General features: G+C 41.6%; 1 protein-coding gene across 1 annotated transcript in view; it reads left to right on the forward strand.

Moving 5' to 3' along the window:
• Window positions 1-24,027, forward strand: part of Ip6k1 (inositol hexakisphosphate kinase 1) — a 59,594-nt gene extending 35,567 nt beyond the window's left edge. Inside the window, exons 2-6 of the mRNA XM_047564336.1 lie at window positions 5,369-5,719; window positions 12,152-12,362; window positions 18,321-18,502; window positions 19,948-20,123; window positions 20,655-24,027. Coding sequence (XP_047420292.1) covers window positions 5,497-5,719; window positions 12,152-12,362; window positions 18,321-18,502; window positions 19,948-20,123; window positions 20,655-21,164 — 1,302 coding nt within the window. The 5' untranslated portion in view covers window positions 5,369-5,496 and the 3' untranslated portion in view covers window positions 21,165-24,027. The remainder of the gene's footprint in view (window positions 1-5,368; window positions 5,720-12,151; window positions 12,363-18,320; window positions 18,503-19,947; window positions 20,124-20,654) is intronic.
• Window positions 24,028-24,095: the final 68 nt, after the last annotated feature.

Genomic DNA, 24,095 nt, shown 5'->3' on the forward strand with positions numbered 1-24,095 from the left:
GATCATGATCTTTGTGGTGGCATGGGACCCAAAAAGCTCAGAGAACTGATGAGGTTGAAGATGTTGAAGGTAGTGGCTTCGTGTGGAAGGTTCCAGAGCCACCGACAGTGACAAGAGTAGGAGCATTCAGAGTCACTGGGAAATATAGTCAAGTTGTGGCCTATAGAAGGATCACAGTTGTAACAGGATCTTCTAGAGTCTTCCTAATTAGTAATTGATTCTAGAGTAGGGTAGAGGATAAACCTGGCCATCTCTTTTTCTTCCAGTGCTTCTATGGGAGAGACACTTTGTCGTTTGAATGGAGCTGCAGGTACTTAAAGTTCAGCAGGGGCTATTGGTGATTGGAGTGCTAAGCCATCTTAAACATGGGCTCATTTGGGACATCAATTTTTTTTTTTTTTTAAACCCATGGCCTCATGCATGCTAGCCATGTGTTCTACCACTGAGCTGTACCCCCCAGTCTGGAGCACAGATTCTGGAGAAAGGATTTGAAACTATTGCTTATGTAAAGTACTTCTCTCACAGAAACTTAGGGAAACTTAAACAATTCAGTTCTTGATTTGCCTTTTGCTGTTTATTCCTCCTTGTCCAGCTTAGCAGTAACTTCAAGAAGTGGCACCAGCAGGTGCAAAAACGCATACCTGTAATCTCAGTAACACAGGAGGCTGAGGCAGGAGGATCACAAGTTCAAGGACAGCATGGACAACTTAGCCAGACCCTATCTCAAATAATAAAAAGGGCTGGAGATGTAGCTCAGTGGTAGAGTGCCCATGGGTTCAATCTGTAGTACCTGAGTAGGGGTGAGGAATTGGGGTAGGATTTAGTCTTTCCCTTTATTCCCTCCTAGTCTCTTGACATGGTGTTAAGCTATTAAATTCCTTTCTGTTCCTGTTGTTGTATTATTTACATGCCTTAGAAATTACAGAGGAAGGGAAGATTCTGTCTGCTCCTGTGGCTCAGGTTTGAAACAGATGTCATTCACTGCATGAGTCCCTGCTGCCTGGTGAGAGGAGTAGGTGACAGGTTTAATTGAAGAAATAGCAAAATGAGGAACTGCAGTTGCACTGAAGGAAAAAAGAACATTTTGGGGAATAAGGGAGAATTTCTTTTTCTGAGCTGTATTAATTACAAAGCAAAGTGATTTACACAAGAAAAAAGATCACAAATCCTAATATATTTAAATGAATGGTAGTTTTATGAAATATTTACCATGTGTAGATTGTTTTATCATACTTGTTTTTCCTCCTGAATAAGCTCCTGTAATATTTGCAGGGGGCATTGCCTAATTGTTCCTACTTTTTAAAATGGAAGTGTTTTTTTAAATTGATATTAATATAACAACCAACCGTTATTATTGTTTTGTTTTGTTTTGTTTTTGCAGTGCTGGGGATTGAACCCAGGGTCTTGTGCTTGTGAGGCAAGCACTGTACCAACTGAGCTGTCTCCAGCCCCCATTACTATTGTTATAACCAAAGATTTTGTGGTATATTATTTGAACAATATGAATTTCAGATAGCAGAAACACCACTGTATTGTAAACCAAATAGTTAATCTTCATTTATGCCATATAGGAAATAGACTCCTATTTGTAGTTTTCCCAGAGAAATTTGTGCCCAGTCTTTGGAGTCATTTACAAACCCCAGAAACCTCCCCAAACATATAGTTTTCTCTTTTGTTAAGTTTAAACCCTGGCAAAACAAAACCAAACAAATCAGAGACTCTCATGATTTCAGTTATCTGACATTATTTTTTTGAATACTTTCTAGCTTTTAAAGAATTCTGAAGTTTTTCTTTATGTTGTGCTTTAATTTGTTTTTAAGTGTAGAAAAGATTGGAAAGATGGGCACGGTGGCCCACCCCTGTAATCCCAGTGGCCCAGGAGGCTGAGGCAGAGGATCCCAAATTCAAAACCAGGCTCAACAATTTAGGAAGGCCCTGCCTAAATATAAAAAATAAAAAGGGTCTGGGGATGTTGCTCAGTGGTAAAGCACCCCTGGGTTCAGTACCCTGGTACCAAAAAAAAAAAAAAAAAAAAAAGTGAGAGAGAGAAATCCTTAAGTCCACTAGTATTCTTTCTGAGTCTTTGGCTCTTAGCTGTAATTTTCTCCCTTTCCAATTGTTGATGATTTTTGATACCTTTTAATTTGGGTATAATAGTTTATTGGCTGAAAGTTAAAAACAAGTGGGATGAGGTAGATAAAGGGAAGTTGGATTTGATTGGTACATGCTGTATGCATGTGTAGAAGTACCACACTGAACCTCTTTGTGTGTATAATTAATACATGTTAATTAGTAATAGTAATAATAATAATAAAGATCATAAAGCTACATTTTTCATCTTGGGAATGAGGAGGATAAGCTTTTTGTTGCCAGTGATGGGTTTGTTCTTTAGTTGTTGGAAGTTTCAAAGTTGCCTTGTCATCAGAAAACTTATTGACCTCTTTTTTTTTTTTTTTTTTTTTGGGTACTGGAGATTGAACCCAGGGGCACTTAACCACTGAGCCACATCCCCTGTCCTTTTTTCAGGGTCAGGGTCTTTCTGAGACCAACTTTGAATTCATGATCTTCCTGCCTCAGCCTGCTGAGTCACTGGGATTACAGGTGTGTGCCACCATGTCCCACACATTTTTTTAATTTTGATATAGGGTCTGGTCTCAAAGTTGTCATTATCTTGACACAGTTGTCTGAGTCACAGTGTGTGCCACTGTGCACAGTGGGAAATTTATTCAGTTACATAACCAGACTTCAGGTACTTCAGTGATACCAGAGGGGGCCCCCATTTTTCTTTCTGTTCTGCATATTAGCCTTGTCTTGAGGGTAGTATCTTTTAGGGTGACAAGGTATCTGCAGCAGTCTCAAATATCACACCCAAACAGAGCAATAGTCAAAGGAAGAGGAGGGACAACTCTGTGATGATGCTGTAGGAGCAAGGTAATTTTCCCAGAGAACCCATGACAAGTTTCCCCTCATATCTCATTGAACATGAGATGCCACATGCCCTTTCCTAAATCAGCCTCTCTTAAGAATGGTGTTACTGTTCAAGATTCTCTCTGAGTCTGAATGTAGTTTCCTATTTCCTGGAGGTTAGGCTACCTGATCATGATTGGGACTCTTATTAGTGAGAAAGTGGCAGAGAGGGACTTACTTAGGTAGCGAATACATCAGCATCTGCAGCCCTCTCAGTGGTTTCCACAGTAGCCTCTGTGGATACCAGACTTTAAGTGCAACCTCTGATCAGATGAGTCAGAGCTCTGTTTCTGGTATGTCCAAGATTATGCACTAGGAAAATCAAGACCCAGCTCCCTCTGCAGATCCCATAGGGTTAGTGGAGGTCATGTCTTTTATATAGGTGAGGAAACTTGGAAAAGTTCACTGACTTACAAGGCTATACACTTTGTAAGCAGGGCTTCACAAAGGGTGAGAGGGTTCTGGGCACCCCTTTTTTTTTTGGCTAGGTTTATTTAAAAAGTAATTCCAAAGCAAAGTTATAAAAAAGTGATAAAATTTATGTGTTTACTTTTAGGAAAACATTTCAGATACACAAGTGCTACCCATGGCTTTATGTGGACATCATATGGAAACAAAGTATCAAAAGTATAGATCTGACTGGAAATTGGACTTCTGCCTCTCAGTTCTGTGGAAAGCAGTGGAAGTTGCCTTGCATTTCTGAGTCCAGGGAATAACTCTTTCCTTGACCCTCCTTCTGCTCAGTTCTTCTGGACTATCTGGCACTATTGACCCCCTTTTTTCCAGCCACCAGTGACCCAACCTAGGGAAGTTTAGCACTCTCCTGGTAACCCTAGATCCCAGGGAGAAGCCCAGCCAGAGAGATCTCTTTTTAACCTGACCAGGGCCAGGGCAGGAGCCAATGGACAGTACTGACTAGAGTCCACTGTCATAATTGGTGCCTCCAGAGACCCTGACCAGACCTTCTTTGGGGAACAGGACCTCTACAATTGTTTCCCCACTTTCTGCCATGTTGGCTCTTGCAATTTTTTTTTTTTTTTTTATGTTGTACTTTACTCACTGTCGTGCCTGGAATAATTTAATTTCATTCTGACAGATCTTTGTTTTAGCATTTAACTGTGCTAGGATTTGCCTTCGACTCTGGATGGAATTAAGAAAGAATGGTTTGGTGGTGATGATAGATGAAAAAATGACAGTACAGTGGTGTATTGCTGCAGTGGAGTTAGCATAGTGCACCGTGGGAACTCTGGAAGTGTGGACCAGACTTGGGTTTAGAGAGAATGAAGACTAGGAGAGCTTACTGAGTAGGGAGATGCTTTGTTCTGAAAGAGGACTAGAGAGTAGATAACTGGGCTAAAAAACATGGGAATACAGGTGTGTACCACCACATCTGACTTAGGCAGGCAGCTTTGAGTTAAGATTTTGTGGTTTTATAGTGATGGTCCTGTATAGCCCATTTGCCTGTAATTATGAGATATAGAAAACAATGCTTTATATCTTACAGTAAGACCATATTCCTACTCTACCAGTGCTTTATTTTTCTCTTTTGGTCTTAATCTTTTAGATGTAGTTTTGCCTAGTACATTCCTAATTTGAAAATACGTTCAGAATTAAGAAAGCTGGCAACAGTTTTAATTTTCTTGAGAGAAAATTGACATTTTTGTTTGGGTACAAATTTTTTCCCCTGCTCATTGGTTGTTATAAGTGAGACAGAAAGGAAACTGTGTGGTGTTAGACATGGTTATAAGTTGATAGCCATAGATTTAAGGTAGAAGAAATCTGAAATCTGAATTCCTCTGGGAAAAACAACTCACTAGGAATGACTTTTCCTATATGATTCTTGGCACCTTTAGCAGAGAAGTTGGAATGCTAACATGACCTGATTTCTAAGGCAAAAACCCTTCTCTTGAGTTAGGAAGAGCTCCTGAACAGAATAAATTTCTATTTGTTTTTTTCTAATCCCTTATCTTTCAATGAGAAGTAAACTGAGGTAGTTGCCTTTCCTGGTGGCTGTCTAACATTCTGTAGCTGTAAAATCAAATCCTTTGAGAACCTAGTAGGGATCTAAGGAAAGAAGAGAAGATGGGCCTCTGTGCACAGAAAGATGGATGGAGGAGACCAAAGTTGCATTGTTCAATAAAAATTTGCAACTGCTCTCATGTGCTAGACATGTTGTATATGCTGGGGATATATACAGTAGGAAACAAAATAGGCTCTGCTCTCAGGTCGCTCTAAGGAAACTGAGATTTGCCATTTATTTATTTATTTTGGTTGTGACTTTGGTGGTGCTGGGAATCAAACCCAAGGCCTCACATGTCCTAGGTAAGTGCTCTGCCACTGAGCTATATCCCCAGTCTTTGCCAGATATTTTGATTCTCCTTTCCTGTCTTCTTTTCTGTAGGACAGAATAATAAGCTGAGTGGACTCTAACCATTGGCCTTCAACTTGCCAGAGCCTTCTACCTAGCTCTCCTTTTGTGGCCCATGTGCTGCATCCTCTGCCCTCAGTGTGCAACTGGGCCCCAACGCAATGTGTGTTTGTCAAACCATGGAAGTGGGGCAGTATGGCAAGAACGCAAGTCGGGCCGGAGACCGGGGAGTTCTCCTGGAGCCCTTCATCCACCAGGTGGGTGGACACAGCAGCATGATGCGCTACGACGACCACACTGTGTGCAAGCCCCTCATCTCCCGGGAACAGCGCTTCTACGAGTCCCTCCCTCCTGAAATGAAGGAGTTCACCCCTGAATACAAAGGTCAGTTATTGGCTATTTTTGTGAGCATAGCATCTGTGGCCTTATAAACTCAGTTGTACTTGTTTTGTTTACCATGTGATGCGATTATCTTCTCTTTGGTGTCAAAGCAGCTAAGTCACTTAAACAAGGCAAAATTAGAAGCTGAAAGTGTTGTAAAGATCTTTAGACCTTGAAAATTGAACTTACTAATTTGTAAAGCTGAGAAAAAGTCAGCTTGGAGACCCACTGCTGTCTTCAAGATTTCCTGTTTGGAGGTAAGCATGATGGTGCATGCCTGTAATCCCAGTGACTCTGGAGGCTGAAGCAGGAGGATCGCAGATATGAGTCTAGCCTGTGCAATTTAGTGAGACCCTGTCTCAAAATAAGAAATAAAAAGGGCTGGGCATATGGCTCAATGTTAAAGTGCCTCTGGGTTCAACTGCCACTACCAGAAGGGGAAAAAAAAAATTTCTCAGTCAGATAAGCAGAGAAGCAGGAAAAGAAAAAAGTTTCTGGCCCCAGAGAAGGACAAATTGATGCTTTCCACGTTAAGGCAGTTGAACAACGGGCAAAAGGGCTCTGTGGCTCCTTTGTGTGTGCTGGGGGAATGAATTTATGGAAGTTTCTAGGGCTTGGAAGTCCTTTAACATTTTGATGGAAAAATAATTAGTTTTAAAAAGTAAGTTAAGGGGCTGGAGTTGTAGCTCAGTGGTAGAGTGCTTGCCTAGCACAGGTTAGGCACTGAGTTTGATACTCAGCACCACATAAAAATAAATAAAATAGTAGAGGTATTGTGTCATCTATAACTAAAATTTTTTAAAAATGAGTTAATTTTGTAGAAAGAACCCTGTGAATATTATACTGGAGTGAGTCATTTTATTTTAACATCTGATCCTTATCATTGTGTTTGTACATTTTTATGATTGCCCATGGTAAGTTAAGTCTTTTTTTTTAGACTCTGCTTTTTAAAAAATATTTTTTTCACTGGTGTTGGGAATTGAATCGAAGGCCTCATGTCTGCTAGGCAAGTGTTCTGCCACTGAGCGACACACCTAGTCCTGTAATTTACCTTTTTGAGGAATTGCTAAACTCTTTTCCACAGTGGTCATACCTTTTACATTCTCAGTAGTGTATGAGGCTTCCTATTTCTCTACATCTTTGCCAGCACTTTTTTTTTTTTTTTTTTTTTTTTTTTGTAGAAGAAAAGTTTATTTGGGAACTCACAGTTTCAGGGGTCTCAGTCCATACACAGCTAGCCCCATTCCTTGGGGCTCAAGGTGAGGCAGAACTTTATGGTGGAAGAGTGTGGTGGAGGGAAGCAGCTCACATGATGATCAGGAAGCCGAGAGAGAGTGCTGTTCTTTTCTTCTTTTCTCTTTTCTTAGCCATCCTAGTGGGTATGAGTGAACTCTGATTGTGCCTGTGATTTTCACTTCCCCAGTAGTTGCTGTTAATAAGCATGTTTTTATGTGCCTGTTGACTATTTGTATAATAGATCTTCTTAGAGAAATGTTTACTCAAGTCATTTGATCATTTTTTTTTTTTTTGGATTTTTTTTAGCTGTGGATGGACAAAATACCTTTATTTTATTTACTTATTTTTATGTGGTACTGAGGATTGAACCCAGAGTCTCGCACATGATAGGCAAGCACTCTACCACTGAGCCCAACCCCATTTGATCATTTTTTAATTTGGTTGTTTCTTAAATTTTTTTGATGGGGGGGGGATGTTACTGGGGATTGAATCCAAGGTCATTCTACCACTGAGGTATATTTCTATTCCTTTTTATTTGTTTTTTGAGATAGGATCTTGCTTAATTTTAAGTTGGGGCTGGTATTGAACTTGCTATCCTCTTATCTCAGTCTCTGGAGTAGCTGGGTTTGCAGTCTTGGCTATCTTGCCTTGTGTTTCTTTAACTCTTTTTTTTTTTTGCGGTGCTGGGGATTGAACCCAGGGCCTTGTGCTTGCGAGGCAGGCACTCTACCAACTGAGCTATATCCCCAGCCCTCTTTAACTCTTAATTGACCAAAAGAGGTGAAACAGTTTCTAGAATACCCCAGGCTTTTTTTTTTTTTTTTTTTAATTTAAATCTTAGGGTCTTTACTTTGCTTGGGATGTTCTCTCCAATGCCTTTTGTCCACAACTGCTGCTTATCCTTTAGTCCTATGTCTCCCCAGATTCTCCTTTCCTGATCATCCCATATAAGTGTTCCGCTCTGGAAATATTTCCAATTACCATACCTCACTTAATTTCTTTCTTTCTTTCTTTTTGGTACTGGGGATTGAACCCGAGGTTGCTTAACCACTGAGACACATCCAAGCCCTTTTTATCTTTTATTTTGAGACAGGGTCTTACTAGGTTGCTTACAGCCTTGCTAAGTTGCTCAGTCTGGCTTCGAACCTGTGATCCTCCTATCTTAGCCTTCTGAGCTGCTGGGATTATAAGTGTGTGTCACGTTGCCTTGGTCATTATTGGTACTTTTCCTTAGCTTGGTTGAGTTTTTGAAACATCTATATGTATGGCAATAAATAGATGGGCTAGTATTCTTACATGTATTTCCTAGCTCTGTCTGCTAAAAGGGCTCAAAAGCAATGATACTTCTGTAGCAATCAGTATATCTAACTCTACCATCTTAATTTTTCTAATTACCATTTCCACAATTAAAAGAAGCAGAGTTCTTTGGTAAAATAATTGGCTTCTGAGTAGGGACAGGAAAAGTAAATCCTGTGATAGATAGTAAAGAAAGTCAAAAATAATGGGAGTACATGTCAAAAGTACTTGAAGAACCAACTTTAAAGGAGTCCCAGTGGCCAAGTCTAGAAGAATTTAAGCAAAATAATCATAAATTCATCCTGGATTGATAGATGGGTATGAAGGGACTGTTCTTCCTTATGGAACTCTAATTCCTTTTAATTAATAAATATAGGAGGAATGATGGAAACAATATGTCTAGTAGGCACACAACACAGTAATAATAATTAGTAGTAATAATTGTTGCAAGCAAGGGCCATCATGGATCTAAAATTAGTGGGGTAAGTACAGTAAGAAGCAGGATCATTTAGAGAGTCTCAAAGCACCTACACGTAAAATGCTCATAAATTAGAAGAGGAAAAAAGAGCTTTACAGTGGAAAAGCCTGACATATACCCCCTAACCAAGTGATCAAAGTTAAATTACTAGTAACAAGACATAGGACTGGGGTTGTAGCTCAGTGGTAGAGCTCTTGCCTAGCATGTTTGAAACATGGGGTTTGAGTCTCAGCACCACATATAAGTAAACAAAATCAAAGGTTCATTGACAACTAAAACAAACAAACAAGACATATACCCCGTGACATGATGAACTAAGGAGAACTGAGGTTGCTGCCTAGAATAAATGGCCTCAGTCTAATCATGAGGAAACACAAGATACCCAAATTCAGAAATATCCTAGAAAATAACCACTAGTACTCTTCAAAACTGTTGTGGTCATTAAAGAATGAGAAATTGTCACAGATGGGAGGAGACTAAGAAAAATTAATGTGCAATCCTAGAACAGAAGCGGAGTTAATGTGAAAATGCCAAAATTTGAATAAGATATATAGATTAGTTAATATCATTATGCTCATGTTAATTTACTGTTTTTGATATTATAAATTGTGCTATGGAGCCAATTGGCAATTGGCTTTGTGCTATATGCACATTGGCATATGCCTGTTATCCCAGCAGCTCTGAGAATGCAAAAACCTATGATAGAAATTGGAGCTTAAAACATTCCCACAAAGAAAACTCCAGGCCCAGATGCCTTCACTGCTAAATTATGCTAAATATTAAAATCAAATATTAAATAGGAAATACTATCAGTTCTACACAAGCTCTTCTGAAATTTTGAAGACGGACTACTTCCAAACTCATTCTAAAAGCCCATTATGAGAAAATAAAATACTTTTCATGAACCTATATATATGAACAAAATTTTAGCAAATCATATCCAACAGTGTATTAAAATGATAATACATCATGACCAAGTGGGATTTATCTGAGTTAAAAGGTTTGATTTAGCATACTAAAGCCAATCATTGCTGGGTCTTGTGGCTCACACCTGTAATCCCAGTGATTTAGGAAGTTGAGCTGGGAGGATTACAAATTCAAGGTCAGTCTCAGCAATATAGTGAGTCCCTAAGCAACTTAACAAGACCCTATCTCAAAATTATAAAATGGGCTGGGATTTTGACTGAGTGGGTTCAATTCCTAGTTTAAAAAAAAAAAAAAAAAAAATACAAAGCCCAATCATTGTAACTTACCATGTTATTAAACTTTTTTTTAAAAAAAGCACATTGTGATTAATATATGCAGAAAAAATTAGACAATATTTATTGTTCATTTTGGTCAAACAAGAATATCAAAAAAACTGAGCTAAGTAGGAATAGAAGGAAACTTTCTCCTCCTTATAGAGGGCATATATGAACAATCTTCAACTAGCATCAACATAATGATGAAATGATGACTTTTCCTATAAAGGTCTAAGGTCTGAGATCAGGTTGCTTGTGCTTTCCATTTCTAGTCAATATTTTACTGGAAGTTTTGGCCAGTGCAGGAAGAAATAAAAGTGTATTTTCAAATAACATAGAACTCTTATGTTTAGTCAAACTTTCCCTTAAGCAGAGGACACAGAAAATTGATCTCCTAACTGGGCATGGTGGTAGACACCTATAATCCCAGTAATTCAGAAAGCTGAGTCAGATGGATCACAAGTTTAAGACCATTCTGGGCAACCTAGGGAAACCCTGTCTCAAAATAAAAATCAAAACAAAACAAAAAAGTGAGGGGGAGTTGAAGATGTAGCTCAATGGTAGAACACCCCTGGGTTTAATCCCCAGTACCCCCAAAAAAGGAAGTTACTTGAAGATATATTCCAACCACATAAGGAGTAAATTAAGAGGGAAAAAGTAGAAACTCACAGAAAGAGAACATCAAGGGGAGCCCAGTCTTTCCTGTACCTGAAAGGCACTCAGACTTGAACATAAACGAAGCTTTGATAAACCTGCAACCAGAGGCAGCCATCTCTGTAAGAAAACCAGGATACATGTGAAATTCTCCAAAGTGAAACATGATTTTAAGCAACATGTGGAATGTAAGAAGGAGGAAAAAAATTCATTTTATCTTGATGGTGGAAGAATTTTTCTTCTAAAAGGGCCCAGGGATTGGGGCATTGCCTACGTGGAGAAGGAAATGGAACAAAGAGAAGAGTATTCTTGGCTTGGCATCTTGGCATATTCATTAATGCATCTTACTCATTTTCACATTATAGTTGTATCCATCAAGAGGGTAAAAGTAGAAATGAGTTGATATATAATGTGGAAAGTGGAAGTTAGACAAGGGTAGCTTTAATTCTCTCCCCCCGCCGAAGTTCCATTTCTGTTTTAACTCCTTTGGTAATGATCTAGAAGATTGTCTTTAATCTGCTTGACAAAAATGAACACAACAAACTGTTTTCCATGGATGTAGGGAAAGCAGGAGGGTCTTTCACCTTAGAGGCACCAGGGTGGAAATTTTGTGTGAAGAAGCTACAAGAACCCAATCTTGACTATAGGCAGAATACATTTTGGAACTGTCTTGAAGAAAGAAGTGTTGATGTCTCTTTAGGTGACACTAACAGGCAGAAGGAATTCAGACCTAAAAGAGAACACAGACAGGAAATAGCAGCATTGTAAAGCAGTTAAATAAACGGAGGGTTAAATTATGAGAGATATGGATATATCTCACATAACAGAGCCCCCCACACCTGCTTCATGGGTACTGAATCCAGATGTCCACCAAGCTACACCTCCACCCTTTTTTATTTTTTATTTTGAGATAGTGTCTTGCTGTGTTGCCCCAGATTGGCCTCAAATTTGTAAACCTGTTCAGTTCCTCGAGTCACTGGGATTGTAAGCATGTGCCACCATACCTGACTCACAGTTCTTTTTGACTGGTATAGAAATCAATAGCTGAGCCAGATATGGTGGCACATGCCTATAATCCTAGAGGCTTGGGAGGCCGAAGCAGGAGGATTGAAAGTTCGAAGCCAACCTCAGCAATTTAGCAAGGCCCTAAGCAACTTAGCAAGACCCTGTCTCAAAATAAAAAGAGCTGGAGAAGTGGTGTTAAGCACCCCTGGATTCAATCCCTGGTGCCAAAAAAAAAAGGAAAAAAAAAAAAAAAAAGAAACCAATAGCTGAAAGTGAAAGGGCTAGATAGAGTGAGAAATAAATGTAGATTTATCCAAATTCAAAGGTAAACAACAGATTTAGGGTAGAGGTGGTGGTATATTTCTTTTGAGAAGATGATTTCTGCTGGCTGCTGTTCCTCCATCAGTCTATATTTGGTTCAGGGCAAGTGAAGCCTGTGTGCTGTAGGAATGCATGTGCTAATAATATGTGCTGCATGAACCCAACCATATGACATTTGTTGACTGGCTGCCTTTTTTTCAACAGGTGTAGTATCTGTCTGTTTTGAGGGGGACAGTGATGGTTACATCAACTTGGTGGCCTACCCTTATGTGGAAAGTGAGACCATGGAGCAGGATGACACATCAGAACGGGAGCAACCTCGGCGCAAACATTCCCGCCGGAGCTTGCACCGGTCAGGCAGTGGAAGTGACCATAAGGAGGAGAAAGCTATTCTCTCCCTTGAGACCTCTGAGAGGTAAGAGGATGGCAAGTAAAGCTGCAGTAACAGTCTCTTCGTGCTGGCATAAGCACTCAGGACATCTTTAGAGAACTAACACATCATGGAGAAGCATTTTCTAAAGTTCAGGAGAATGACTGGTGTTCTTAGGCCACCCTTGCAGGTGTGGCCTCCCCTATGTGTCACATAAACCCAGTGATGCATCTTTCTTGGTATGAGAAAGCCAGCCTCTCCCTTGAGAGAGAGACTGAAACTCTCTCAACCTTTTGGAAACCCTGTGCTGGTGACAATAGGTTCTCAGGGTTTTCCGTTATGTCTCGTACACAAGAGAGAAGGTTGAAAAGTATTGGTCCACAGTGAGATTGGAAATGCTTTCTGACTTACAGGATGCCCAAGCCTGAGACCTGATGGTTTTATGTCCAGCCTCTAAGAATCTGCTATCAGTAATCCTATCCCTGTACCTAAAATTTATTGCATTGGGATTTGATTTTTCTCATAGATTTGGAAATCATCTTTACAAAGTTTTATATTTCTTGCAAAAATTATGTGAGCCCCCACTAAGATGGATATAATCAGAAGGATGGACAATGAAAGTAATGACAGAGGTATAGAGAAATTAGATTCCACCTCCTTTGCTGGTGGGGATGTAAAGTGGTGCAGCTGCTTTGGAAACAATTTGGCAAGACTTCAAAAAGTTAAATCCAAGCTGTGCATAGTGATCCCTGCCTGTAATCCCAGTGACTCAGGAGATTGAGTGAGACAGGAGGATCTAAAGTTCTATGCCAACCTGGGCAATTTAGTGAGACTGTCTCAAAATAAAAAGGGGATTGGGGATATAATTCAGCAGTAGAGCATCCTGGGCTTAATCCCAAGTACCCAGGGTCCAGTAGGGAATGTAGTTAGTCATTTAATTCCTAGGTATTTACCCAAGAGAATTGAATACAAAACTTGGACACAGATTTTCTTCGTGTTATTCCTAATTGCCAGACCATGGGAACAATCCATGTCCATCAGTGGGTGAATGGATGAGCAAAGCATGGTGTGTCTACACTCTGGAATTTTATTCAGCTCTTAAAAAGAAATAGAGTACTGAAAAACCATGCTATAATACAGATGACTCTTGAAGACATTAAGTGAAAGAAATCAGACACAAAAGACTACATACTATATGATTCTGTTTATATAAAGTAGTTAGAACAGGCAGGGTCATAGAAAGAGCAGGTTAGTACTTGCTTTCTGTTAGTGGTTAAAGACTTAGTGGTAGTGGCAGAGAGTGATATTAGTGGTGAGACACTTTGTTTTTGGGGTGAAGAAAATATTTTGAAAATTAGGTAGTGGTGATACTCTCAACCTTGTGACTATACTAAAAACCACCAAATAGTAAAAATTAATAACATTATTGTAGACTGAAAATAAAGTGAACTTCCTAAAGCAGTGAAATAAAAATTATACAATTAAATTACTTCATATTTAATTTCATTCAAAAGTAAGTTTCAGTGAATAAGGTGCTCTGTGACTTGATTCGGAAGTTGAAAATGGGGACTGGAACTGTTGCTCAGTGGTAGAGCACTTTCCTTACCCTTGATTCAGTCCTTAGCACCATACACACAAAAAATGTTAGGAATTGTCTTTGATATGGCAGTTAATCCCTGACATCAGATCAGTTCCCCAACACTTGCTGTCTGTACTAGCTCCTAGCACTTTGTTCAGGACCTACGACATTCTAGCCCTCCTCATTCACTCTGTGAAGAGGTCCCATTTGTGTCAGAAAGCACAGAAACCAATAGGACTGTGGCTGGATTTGTGATGAATCATTCCCTGTGCCCTCAGTCAGTGGTCCTCTCTGGGTAGGTCAGCAACTCTGGTGTGAGGAGAGTGCTATATATCCACTTCTTAGTAAGCATTGTCTCTGGATGTTGAATGTTCTGTGGACAAATTAACTCCATCCTGTGGAAGCACTTCTACTATGTCCCTTTCATTTCCTAAGGACTTCATCTTAACTGGATGGTTGGGACCTATTTGGTCAGATGACAAGAAATGTTCCCCAAGTCTGTAGCTGGCAATGGGTGATTCTTTCTCAGTAGCTCTTTAGAGTGGGCTTACTTTTTTTTATTTTTTAATTTGTATATAAATAAATACCCAACCCTGTTTTTAAGTTTTTGTTTTAAGACAGGGTCTAACTAAGTTGCCCAGGATGTGCTCAAATTTGAAATATATATATCTATATAAATATGTAGTTGTCAGTGAACCTTTATTTTGTTTATATGTGCTGCTGAAAATAGAACCTAGTGCCTCACATATCCTAGGCAAGGGTTCTACCACTAAGCTATGACCCCAACCCAGAGTGGGCTTTCTTTTGTCCTCCTAAAGTAGAGTTTGCTTCATGAGTTATCTGGTAAAAATCTAGTGAATACAGACTCACATCAAGGTCTACTCATGTTCAGGAACAAGGCCCTACTCTGAAAGTGACAGCTCTACCTGCAGTCACCATACTTTTATCTGATCTATTAGTGGACACTCAGTCACTCCAGTGGTGGAACTTGTTTCTTCACCAGAGCTAGGGCTGCATCTCTAAGGGTGATGCCAAGTGCCACAGAGACCCCATTCAGATGCAGAATTTGATTGGACTTACTTGGCAAATAAGTCACCCTAAAGGCAATCACAAAATCAAAAAAAAAAAAAAATCTGTGAGTGGCCTCAACAGTGCCCTATAGAAGAAAATGAGGGTTTTGTCAGATCTAGATGGGCTCCTCTAGGAATTAGGATCTCTTAGCCAATGTTGCAGAACTTTCCCAAATGCTTGACCCTGGGAAAAAGATCAGCATTTCCAGCATACACTAATTCTTTTGGTCAGCTTAAGTCTGTGTGACTCCTTGCCCAGTGAGAGGAAAGACCAGCAGTTCTGGAGAGGAGACTGGCATTTGAAATTGCTGCAGTGCTCTGCCTCTGCTATGAGGTACAGAGACTTGCTTTCCAATTTCCAGGCCACATGCTTTACCCCAGTGGTTTGCTTTTCTGGGCTTGTCAGTGTGAAAAACAGTACTGCCAGTTACTTTAAGCAAAGATTTTTATGTTGGAACATAATGAAATTGTGGCATAATTTCAATATTTTCAATTGGTATCACCTTCTTGTTAAAACCCTTTTGTGGTTTGATTTATTTTAGAAATAAAATTGTCTTACTCTGTAGGCTTCATGCTTTCCACAGGTACAAACCTGACCCAGAGAAACACAGGTACCTTTGGCACCTGCTGACCTGTTCCGGGTAGAGTATATATATTTTGCCCCCCTCCCCTTTTTTTTCCCTATCATCATGTTTTCCTTCTCCTCCTTTTTTTTTTTTTTTTTCTTTTCTCTTTGGTGGTACTAGGGATTGAACCTAGGCTTTCTTTATGCTTGCTAGACAATCATTTTGCTACTGAGCTACAACCCAACCCGGTTTTAAGTTTTTATTTTAGGACAGGGTCTAACTGAGTTGCCCAGGACAAGCTCAAATTTGTGATTCTCTTGCCTCAGTTCCTCCAGTGACCAGGATTAAAGGCATGTACCACTGTACTACCAGGCCTCATGCAACGATAGACAAGCATTCATAAGAACAATACGCTTTTTAAAATCTCATTAAAAGCTTTTCTAGATGTTCTGGACCAAGGTAGAATAGTTATTTGTGTCCTTGAAAGTGGCATCCTATGGTCCACCCTGTTTGTTTAGTGTGAAACTGCACCTTCATCACATATTTTTTCTTTTCTTCTCTCGCTCCTTCTCTCTCTTTTTTGTGTGTGTGTGTGTGTGTGTGTGTGTGTGTGCGCGCGCGTACTGGGGATTGAAGTCAGAGCCTTAGAGTCTTATGCATAGTGGGTAAGTGTTCCACTGCTGAGCTGGAACCACATCCCTTTTATTTTATTTTTTGAGATGGAGTCTTCCTGTTTCCCAGGCTGGCCTTAAACTTGCAATTTCCTGCCTCAGCCTCCTAAATAGCTAGGATTATAGGCATGCACCACCACGCCTGACTTTGTTAATTTTTTATTGTCATAAAATGACCATTTAACCTTTTTAAGTACAGAATTTAGTGGCATTAATTACATTTTCAGTGTTTTGCAACTAACTTCTCATTCCTCTTTCCTAACCCTTAGAAACCATTATTCTACTTTGTTTTTATGAATTTGAAATTACCTTGTATAAGTGGACTCAAATGATGCTTGTCCTTTTGTGTCTGGCTTATTTCAGTTAGCAAAATTTCAAGTTTATCCATGATCTAGCATGTATCACAATTTCATTCCTTTTTGTAGCTGAATGATATTCCATTGTATGTATATGCATTTTGTTTAGCTGTTAATCTGTTGATGGACACTTGTGAATTATTTCTGAGTTATTTCTTTTTTTTTTTAACTCAAGTTTTAAGCAACTTTTATTACAGTATATATATTTTTTAAATTTATTTTTATTGTAAACAAATGGGATACATGTTGTTTCTGTACATGGAGTAACAGCATACCATTTGTGTAATCATACATTTACATAGGGTAATGATGTTTGATTCATTCTTTTATTTTTTCCTTCCCCCCCATCCCTCCCACCCCTCTTTTCCCTCTATTCAGTCCCTCCTTCCTCCATTCTTGCCCCCCTTCCACCCCCCATTATGTGTCATCATCCACTTATCAGCGAGATCATTCGTCCTTTGGTTTTTTGAGATTGGCTTATCTCACTTAGCATGATATTCTCCAATTTCATCCATTTGCCTGCAAATGCCATAATTTTATTATTCTTTATAGCTGAGTAATATTCCATTGTATATATATACCACAGTTTCTTTATTGTATATATATACCACAGTTTCATCAATTGAAGGACATCTAGATTGGTTCCACAGTCTGGCTATTGTGAATTGAGCAGCTATGAACATTGATGTGGCTATATCTCTGTAGTATGCTGATTTTAAGTCCTTTGGGTATAGGCCGAGGAGTGGGATAGCTGGGTCAAATGGTGGGTCCATTCCAAGTTTTCTAAGGAATCTCCACACTGCTTTACAGAGTGGCTGCACTAATTTGCAGGCCCACCAGCAATGTATGAGTGTACCTTTTTCCCCACATCCTCTCCAACACCTGTTGTTGCTTGTATTCTTGATAATCGCCATTCTAATTGGGGTGAGATGGAATCTTAGTGTAGTTTTGAGTTGCATTTCTCTTATTACTAAAACTGGTGAACATTTTTTCATATGTTTGTTGATTGCTTGTAGATCTTCTATGAGTTATTTCTACCTTTTATTTATTTTTTTTATAAATACTTCTATGGACATTGGTATAAAGAATATGTTGAATCCTCATTTTCAGTTCTTTTGGCTATATATCTAGGCATGAAATTGGGTATATATCTAGTCATGTAATCCTATGTTCAATTTTGTTGTTGTTGTTGTTGTTGTTGTTTTGTTTTTTAAGATGGGGTTTGCTGTGATGCCCAGGCTGGTCTCAAACTCCTGAACTCAAGTGATCCTCCTACCTCAACCTCCTGAGTAACTGGGACTATAGGCATGTGCCACTCTCTCTGGCTTATGTTTAACCTTTTGAGGAACCACCACTGTTTTTCATATTGGCTGCATGTACCATTTTACACTTGTACCAGCAATCTATAGGGTTTCAGTTTCATCACATTCTAATTAGTACTTGTTCAAGTTTTTTCTTCTGATTATAGCTATCCTATACTAGTGGATGTGAAGTGATATCTTCATGACATAATTTGACATAAATAATTATTTTTCAGAGACAAAAGGAAGAGCAGTACTCATCATTTACTCAACTTTTATTGGCACACATATCTGAGACCCCCCATGCCATCTGTCAGCAGGGTCTGTGGATGGCAGGTTAGGTCTGGTGCAATTCTTCTGTACCCTGTGACCCCAAGGATAACTTGCCTGAGTCCCATAGTGATGTGTATGTGTTTTGTTGTTGTTGTTGTTGTTTTGGTTTTTGGTTTTTGTTTTTTAGCTCCCAGGAGGCAAAGAGTCTGAAGGTAGAACTACACAGCCACTCAGACGTCCCTTTCCAGATGCTAGATGGCAATAGTGGTCTGAGTTCTGAGAAGATCAGCCACAACCCCTGGAGCCTGCGTTGTCACAAGCAGCAACTGAGTCGCATGCGCTCTGAATCCAAGGACCGAAAGCTCTACAGTATCCTTGACACACCCTCCTTCGCCAGTGTCTTCTGGGACTGTTGGGCCTATGTCATGGCCCCGGCCCCTCCAGACCGTTGCTGAGGTCCTCTCACCAGGGGCTCCTCTTTGTTCTTGTCTTTGTTTTTCAGACTCTTCTTCCTCTCCCTTTTACATTTGTTAACATGTTGTTTTTTCTGCCTTTTGGACATGGTAAAATTGAAACTTAAAACTTGGCAGTGTGGAAAATTTTGTGGGATATGTTTTAAATCTTCATTGGTTTGAAATTTGGTGAGAAAATGACAAGGTAGATTTTTTTTTTTTTTCTTTTTCCTTTTCTTTCGGTGCTAGGAATTGAACTGAGGACTTTGCACATGGTAGGTAAGCACTCTACCATGGAGCTACATCTCCAGCCCTAAGATAGAAAAAAAATTATTCAGCATTATCTAAGAATTCCAATTGGTAATGTTAGAATCTTAGCTCCTCATTTTTTATAGTAATGTTCCAAAAGCATCTTCCTTATTTCTTAGGCCTGGCTGAGGTGCTGTCCTGAGTAGGTCGTGGTTTATTGATGGTATCAGGAATGTCTCCATATCTGCCAAATCTTTAGTTTATTGCTTCTAAGGTATATCTAAAGAATTTTTAAAAATATAAAATAAAACCATCAATGGGTATGGTATATACCTATAATGGAAAATTGTGTAACCCTAAAAAGTGATGAAATTCTAATACTTGCTGTGACATGGGTGAACCTTGAAAACATTTTCTCAGTGAAATAATCTAGGCACAAAAGGATAGGTACTGTAAGATTGCCCTAGTATGAGACAACTGAAATTAACAAATTCCTAGATACAGAGGTAGAACAGAAGTTTCCCAGGAGTTAGGGGAAGAGAGGATAGGGAGTTAGCATTTAATGGGGACAGGATTTCACTTTGAAAAGATGAAGCAATTTCTGGAAGTAGATAGTGAGTGGCAATGGTTGCATGGCAATGGTTGCATAACAATGTAAATGTATTTAATGCCACTGAAATGATACACCTTTTTAAAGTGGTTATAAATAGTAAATTTTATATAATACATCTTATTATTGGTATTATTTTTTGTTAAGAAATAAGCTGGGCATAGTGGCACACACTTATAATCCCAAGTATTTGGGAGGCAGAGGTAGGAAGATCATAAGGTCACAAGTTCAAGGTTAGCTATAGCAAGTTAGACCCTTGTCTCAAAAAAAAAAAAAAAAAGAAGGTTATAGCTCAGTAGAAGTAGTAGAACGCCCCTGAATTCATTTCCCAAGACTGAAAAATAATATTTACAAGCTAGAGGTGTGAAATTCACATTTGAGTGTTCATGAGGGAAACACATTTTGCATTAGACCAGAATGCTCCTTTTCATAGGAAACATTTCTTGTGGTATCCTGGATGGGCCAGATGGTGAGTGTGGTTGTCATTCTTGACCCTGACCCAGAATTTCTCCTGCTTGAGAATGTGGTACACCACTTCAAGTACCCCTGTGTGCTAGACTTGAAGATGGGCACCCGGCAGCATGGGGACGACGCATCAGCTGAGAAGGCAGCCCGACAGATGAGGAAGTGTGAGCAGAGCACATCTGCTACACTGGGAGTCAGAGTCTGTGGCATGCAGGTGAGTCATTACTAGTGAGAGCCTCAGTACTTGCATGTTTTATGTTGTGCCCAGACCTGCCTGCTACCCATGCCAAATGTCCTCCTGGTGCACACTGTTCTGGAATCTCCTCTGAGAGGCTGAGTCCCCCACAGGGTGCTCAGTATACCGTTGCAAGTGTGTTCCCTGAGCCCTCCTGTCCCTAACTTTTGACCTTGATCTGGGTTTGAGGTACAGAGCTGTTTGTGAGAGTCTGCTGTCTCCACAATGGAGCAAGTAAGACCCTTGTCTAACAGCAGTATGTTCCCAGTTAGAGTCTAGCTGGGGCTCCAGAGCAGTTTGGAGGAGGGCTCTAAAGGTGATGGCTATAGGCCCAGTATTGGCTTTCGCAGCTCTTAGGATGGCAAAACCCAGAATCAATAATGGCCTGCCCCCTGGAGGAGCAGTAAAGGGCAGGTTGGTTAGAGTGCCTTCCAGATGGTGCTTGCCCAGGGCATCACAAGGTCCTCAGATTTCCCTGGTGCTCACCCTGTCTGTCTCCTGGGGTTTCAGGTGTACCAGCTGGACACAGGGCATTACCTCTGCAGGAACAAGTACTATGGCCGTGGGCTCTCCATTGAAGGCTTCCGCAATGCCCTCTATCAGTACCTGCACAATGGCCTGGACCTGCGACGTGACCTCTTTGAGCCTATTCTGAGCAAACTTCGGGGCCTCAAAGCTGTGCTGGAGCGGCAGGCCTCCTACCGCTTCTACTCCAGTTCTTTGCTTGTCATCTATGATGGCAAGGAGTGCCGATCTGAGCTGCGTCTCAAGCACCTGGACACGGGGCTCCCTGAAGTGGCGCCACCCTGTGGCCCCAGTACCAGCCCCAGCAGCCTCAACACCGAGGCAGGCCCCTCCACTCCACCCAAGGTGGATGTCCGAATGATTGACTTTGCACATAGCACATTCAAGGGCTTCCGAGATGACCCCACTGTGCATGATGGTCCGGACAGAGGCTATGTGTTTGGCTTGGAGAATCTTATCAGCATCATGGAACAGATGCGGGACGAGAACCAGTAGGCCCAGTTCTGGGCCCCCCAGGACCCCTTCCTCTCCACCCGCAGGCAGGGACCATTGCTCTGAACTTGCTGTGAGGACACACAGACTTGCTTTTAAAGGGTTATATTTCTCTTTGGTGTAAACTAAAAGAAATGTTTTTAGCTGTAGCCTGGAATCCATATATATAAAGTGAAGGAGGGCAGAACATGTGTCCTCTTGGCCAGGCTCCTTAGCTCTGTGGCTGTGACTGCTGTGTCCAAGTTGACTTAGGAAGGAAGAGGTGCCCCTGGTGGGCTTGGCAGCAGAGACAAGAAGCCCTTGGACTTTGGTTTCTCTTGCCTAGGTCTTTAGGGTCTGTGGCTATACAGCCCTGCTGTTTGTGGGGTGAAGCCCTGGGCTGGTGCAGGGCTCCTCCAGGCCCACTCATCTTTTGTTCCCCGCAAATAAGAGGGGTTTGGGTACCCATCTCTTGGGAGCTTTTCAATTTTGTGCTGTGGGTGTCAGCCAGCTCTTGAACAGATGCCCTTGTTATCAGAAAGCTGACTGCACACAGCTGGACCCATGTTTCTTGGGTCTGATTTTGGCATGGGGCAAGATTCATGAAGCTGAGCTTAAAGCCAGTTTATGGCAGAGGGCAGGCCTGGTTTCTCCATGGACCTGGCACATGAACCTGCTTCTCTGCTGAAAACCCCAGCTAGCCTTTCTCAACAAGATCCTCTTGCCTGAGGAGGCCAACCCCTTCTGTTCCACTGAAGAGCACAGCTCTGTTTGCTGAGGAGAGTGTGTTCTGGTAGGTCTTGGGGCCTGTAGGGGCCCTGGCCCAAACAGTATTTGCAATTCTTGTGCTGTGGGTGGGAGTCTTCCTCTTCTAGTTTGGGCAGCTGTGCTGCCTCTGGGTGGGCTGCTCCTCCCAGAACTCAAGGGCTGTGGTCTGCTCAGGGTCTCTCACTTCCCCAGGCCAAGCTTCAAGGCAGCAGCCCATTGTGAGGCGCTTTAGACCCTGGGCCTGGAGAGAGAATTCTATGCTTGTCTGCTCTTAGGGACATTGGGCCCTGGGTGCAGGTGCCCAGATTCTGCTATTGAAAGCTTTGTCTGAATAATCCTGGGGTCCGTCCATTTGTCCATTTGTTCACCTGACAGCCCCTGTGTTGTGGGGAGCCTTCCCCTGGGGTGTTGCCTTGTTTGTTAGTATACATTGATTTCCTTCATATTTTTCCTCAGCAAAATAGTCTCTTTTTCATTTCTGAAGTGAGCTTTTGCCCTTTGCCCTTCCTCAGCAGGTGCTGCCTTTTTTAAGACCTGGTAGCCGAATGAATTTTAGGGTTGTTTCCCTGCTGGCCTAGTACCCTTCCTATGGGCCTGGAGTGTAGCTTTCAACACTGACAGGGGGCTCAAGAGGTAACCCTTTCCCATAGTTTTAATCATTCCTGCTGCCACCCCTTAACGGCATGTAGTCTTGCTGCCTCTAACACAAGGTGGCCAGAAGATGATACCACACTCAGCCATTGCCAGGGTTAGCACCCCCCTTTCCTATAAGCTTAGGACCACTGTCATTATCTCTTTTCACATGTCCCTGTTTGGGCATTAAAGGTAAGCCTGCCAGCCTGTGTCTTTGAGAAGCCTTGGTGACTGATGACCTGATTCTTGGTCCTTAGAGATGTAGCCTCTGAAACAGGGTCCTTGATGGATCCCCCCTCTTTAAGCCCTCCAACCCTGGTACCAGTGGTGGGCAGGTTCCCATTCCTTGGGGCTGGGAGGCACAGCTTTGCCTGTTTCTGGTAACAACCACCTTCTCTCCTGACCATTCTGTGGTTTTTAGTCATAGGGACCGGTTATTGTTAGTGTAGCTGATCTTCCCTGGCAGTGAGAAGAATGAGGAAGGGTTTGGATCCACTGGAGACTGCCTGGGGATGTGCTGTGCCTCCCCATTTTCAAGATGCTGGGAGCAGATGCTGCCCTGTTTTGCCACTACTCACAGCAAGGGAGGCTGTACTCATTTAATCTGTTTTCCTGGCACTAGAAAGAGTGGAAGGGCTGGGATTTGCTGCTTCTCCCCCAGGGCAGGACCCTTCTTATCAGCACTTTTGGTACCTGGAAATCCAACCATTATTTGATAGGTGGTGGCAAGTGTGTGCACGCACATTTTCTACCACTGCTTTCTCCCTGGCCCAGGCTAGAGAGTCCTATTCCTGCCAGGTCCTACCTTCCCACCCCAAATCAGGACCAAAGTGCAACTGGGGATCATGGGTTGGGGTGTTCTGCTCACCCCTCTCTATAGTATTTACCTGGGCTGGGCCAACACCAGACCCCGCCTCCAGGGTTGGGGTGGGATGGGACTGGCGGTGCTTAAAAAGGAAGGGGACCAGCGTAGCAACTTGCCAGGAACCCACCCCTTTTTCTGGGCCTGTGCAATGGGTATGGGGATTCCCACAAAGGGCCAGAGGCCTGGGCTAGTTTAGTAGCTGCTCCTCACGCGCTCACCTGGTCATGTGCACATTCCCTAGATGCAGATTGCTTTTAACTTTGCAGCTGTACAATTTGGTTATGTTTGTGCGGATTTAAATATTTTAAGAGGAAGAAAATGGACACCCCCGGGAAGGACCTGGTTCCTTTCCTCCTCGGGGAACATGTAAGACCTCGCATTCTGGGAATCGCTCTCTGCTTCTCTTTTTCCTGGAAGCTAAGCCTGTCCACACCACCCGAGGCCTGAGCCCGGATACTCCACGTGGCTCTGGCCCAGACTCGCACAATTGCATTTCCTGGGACCTTGCGTGTAAGTGAGGGGTGTCTGGGCCAAGCCCGCCCCTTTCTCTACACCCAGTGTTGCCCACCCCGCTTGTGTCTAAGGTCGTGTATGTCAAAATAAAGCCGCTAAAAACTGTAACTTGTCCGAATCTTTGTGAAAACTTCGCAGTTCCCGGGTGGGCCGGCCCAGCCCAGCACCACCAGTGA

Source organism: Sciurus carolinensis, chromosome 9, assembly GCF_902686445.1.
Source record: "Sciurus carolinensis chromosome 9, mSciCar1.2, whole genome shotgun sequence".
Lineage (NCBI taxonomy): Eukaryota > Metazoa > Chordata > Mammalia > Rodentia > Sciuridae > Sciurus > Sciurus carolinensis.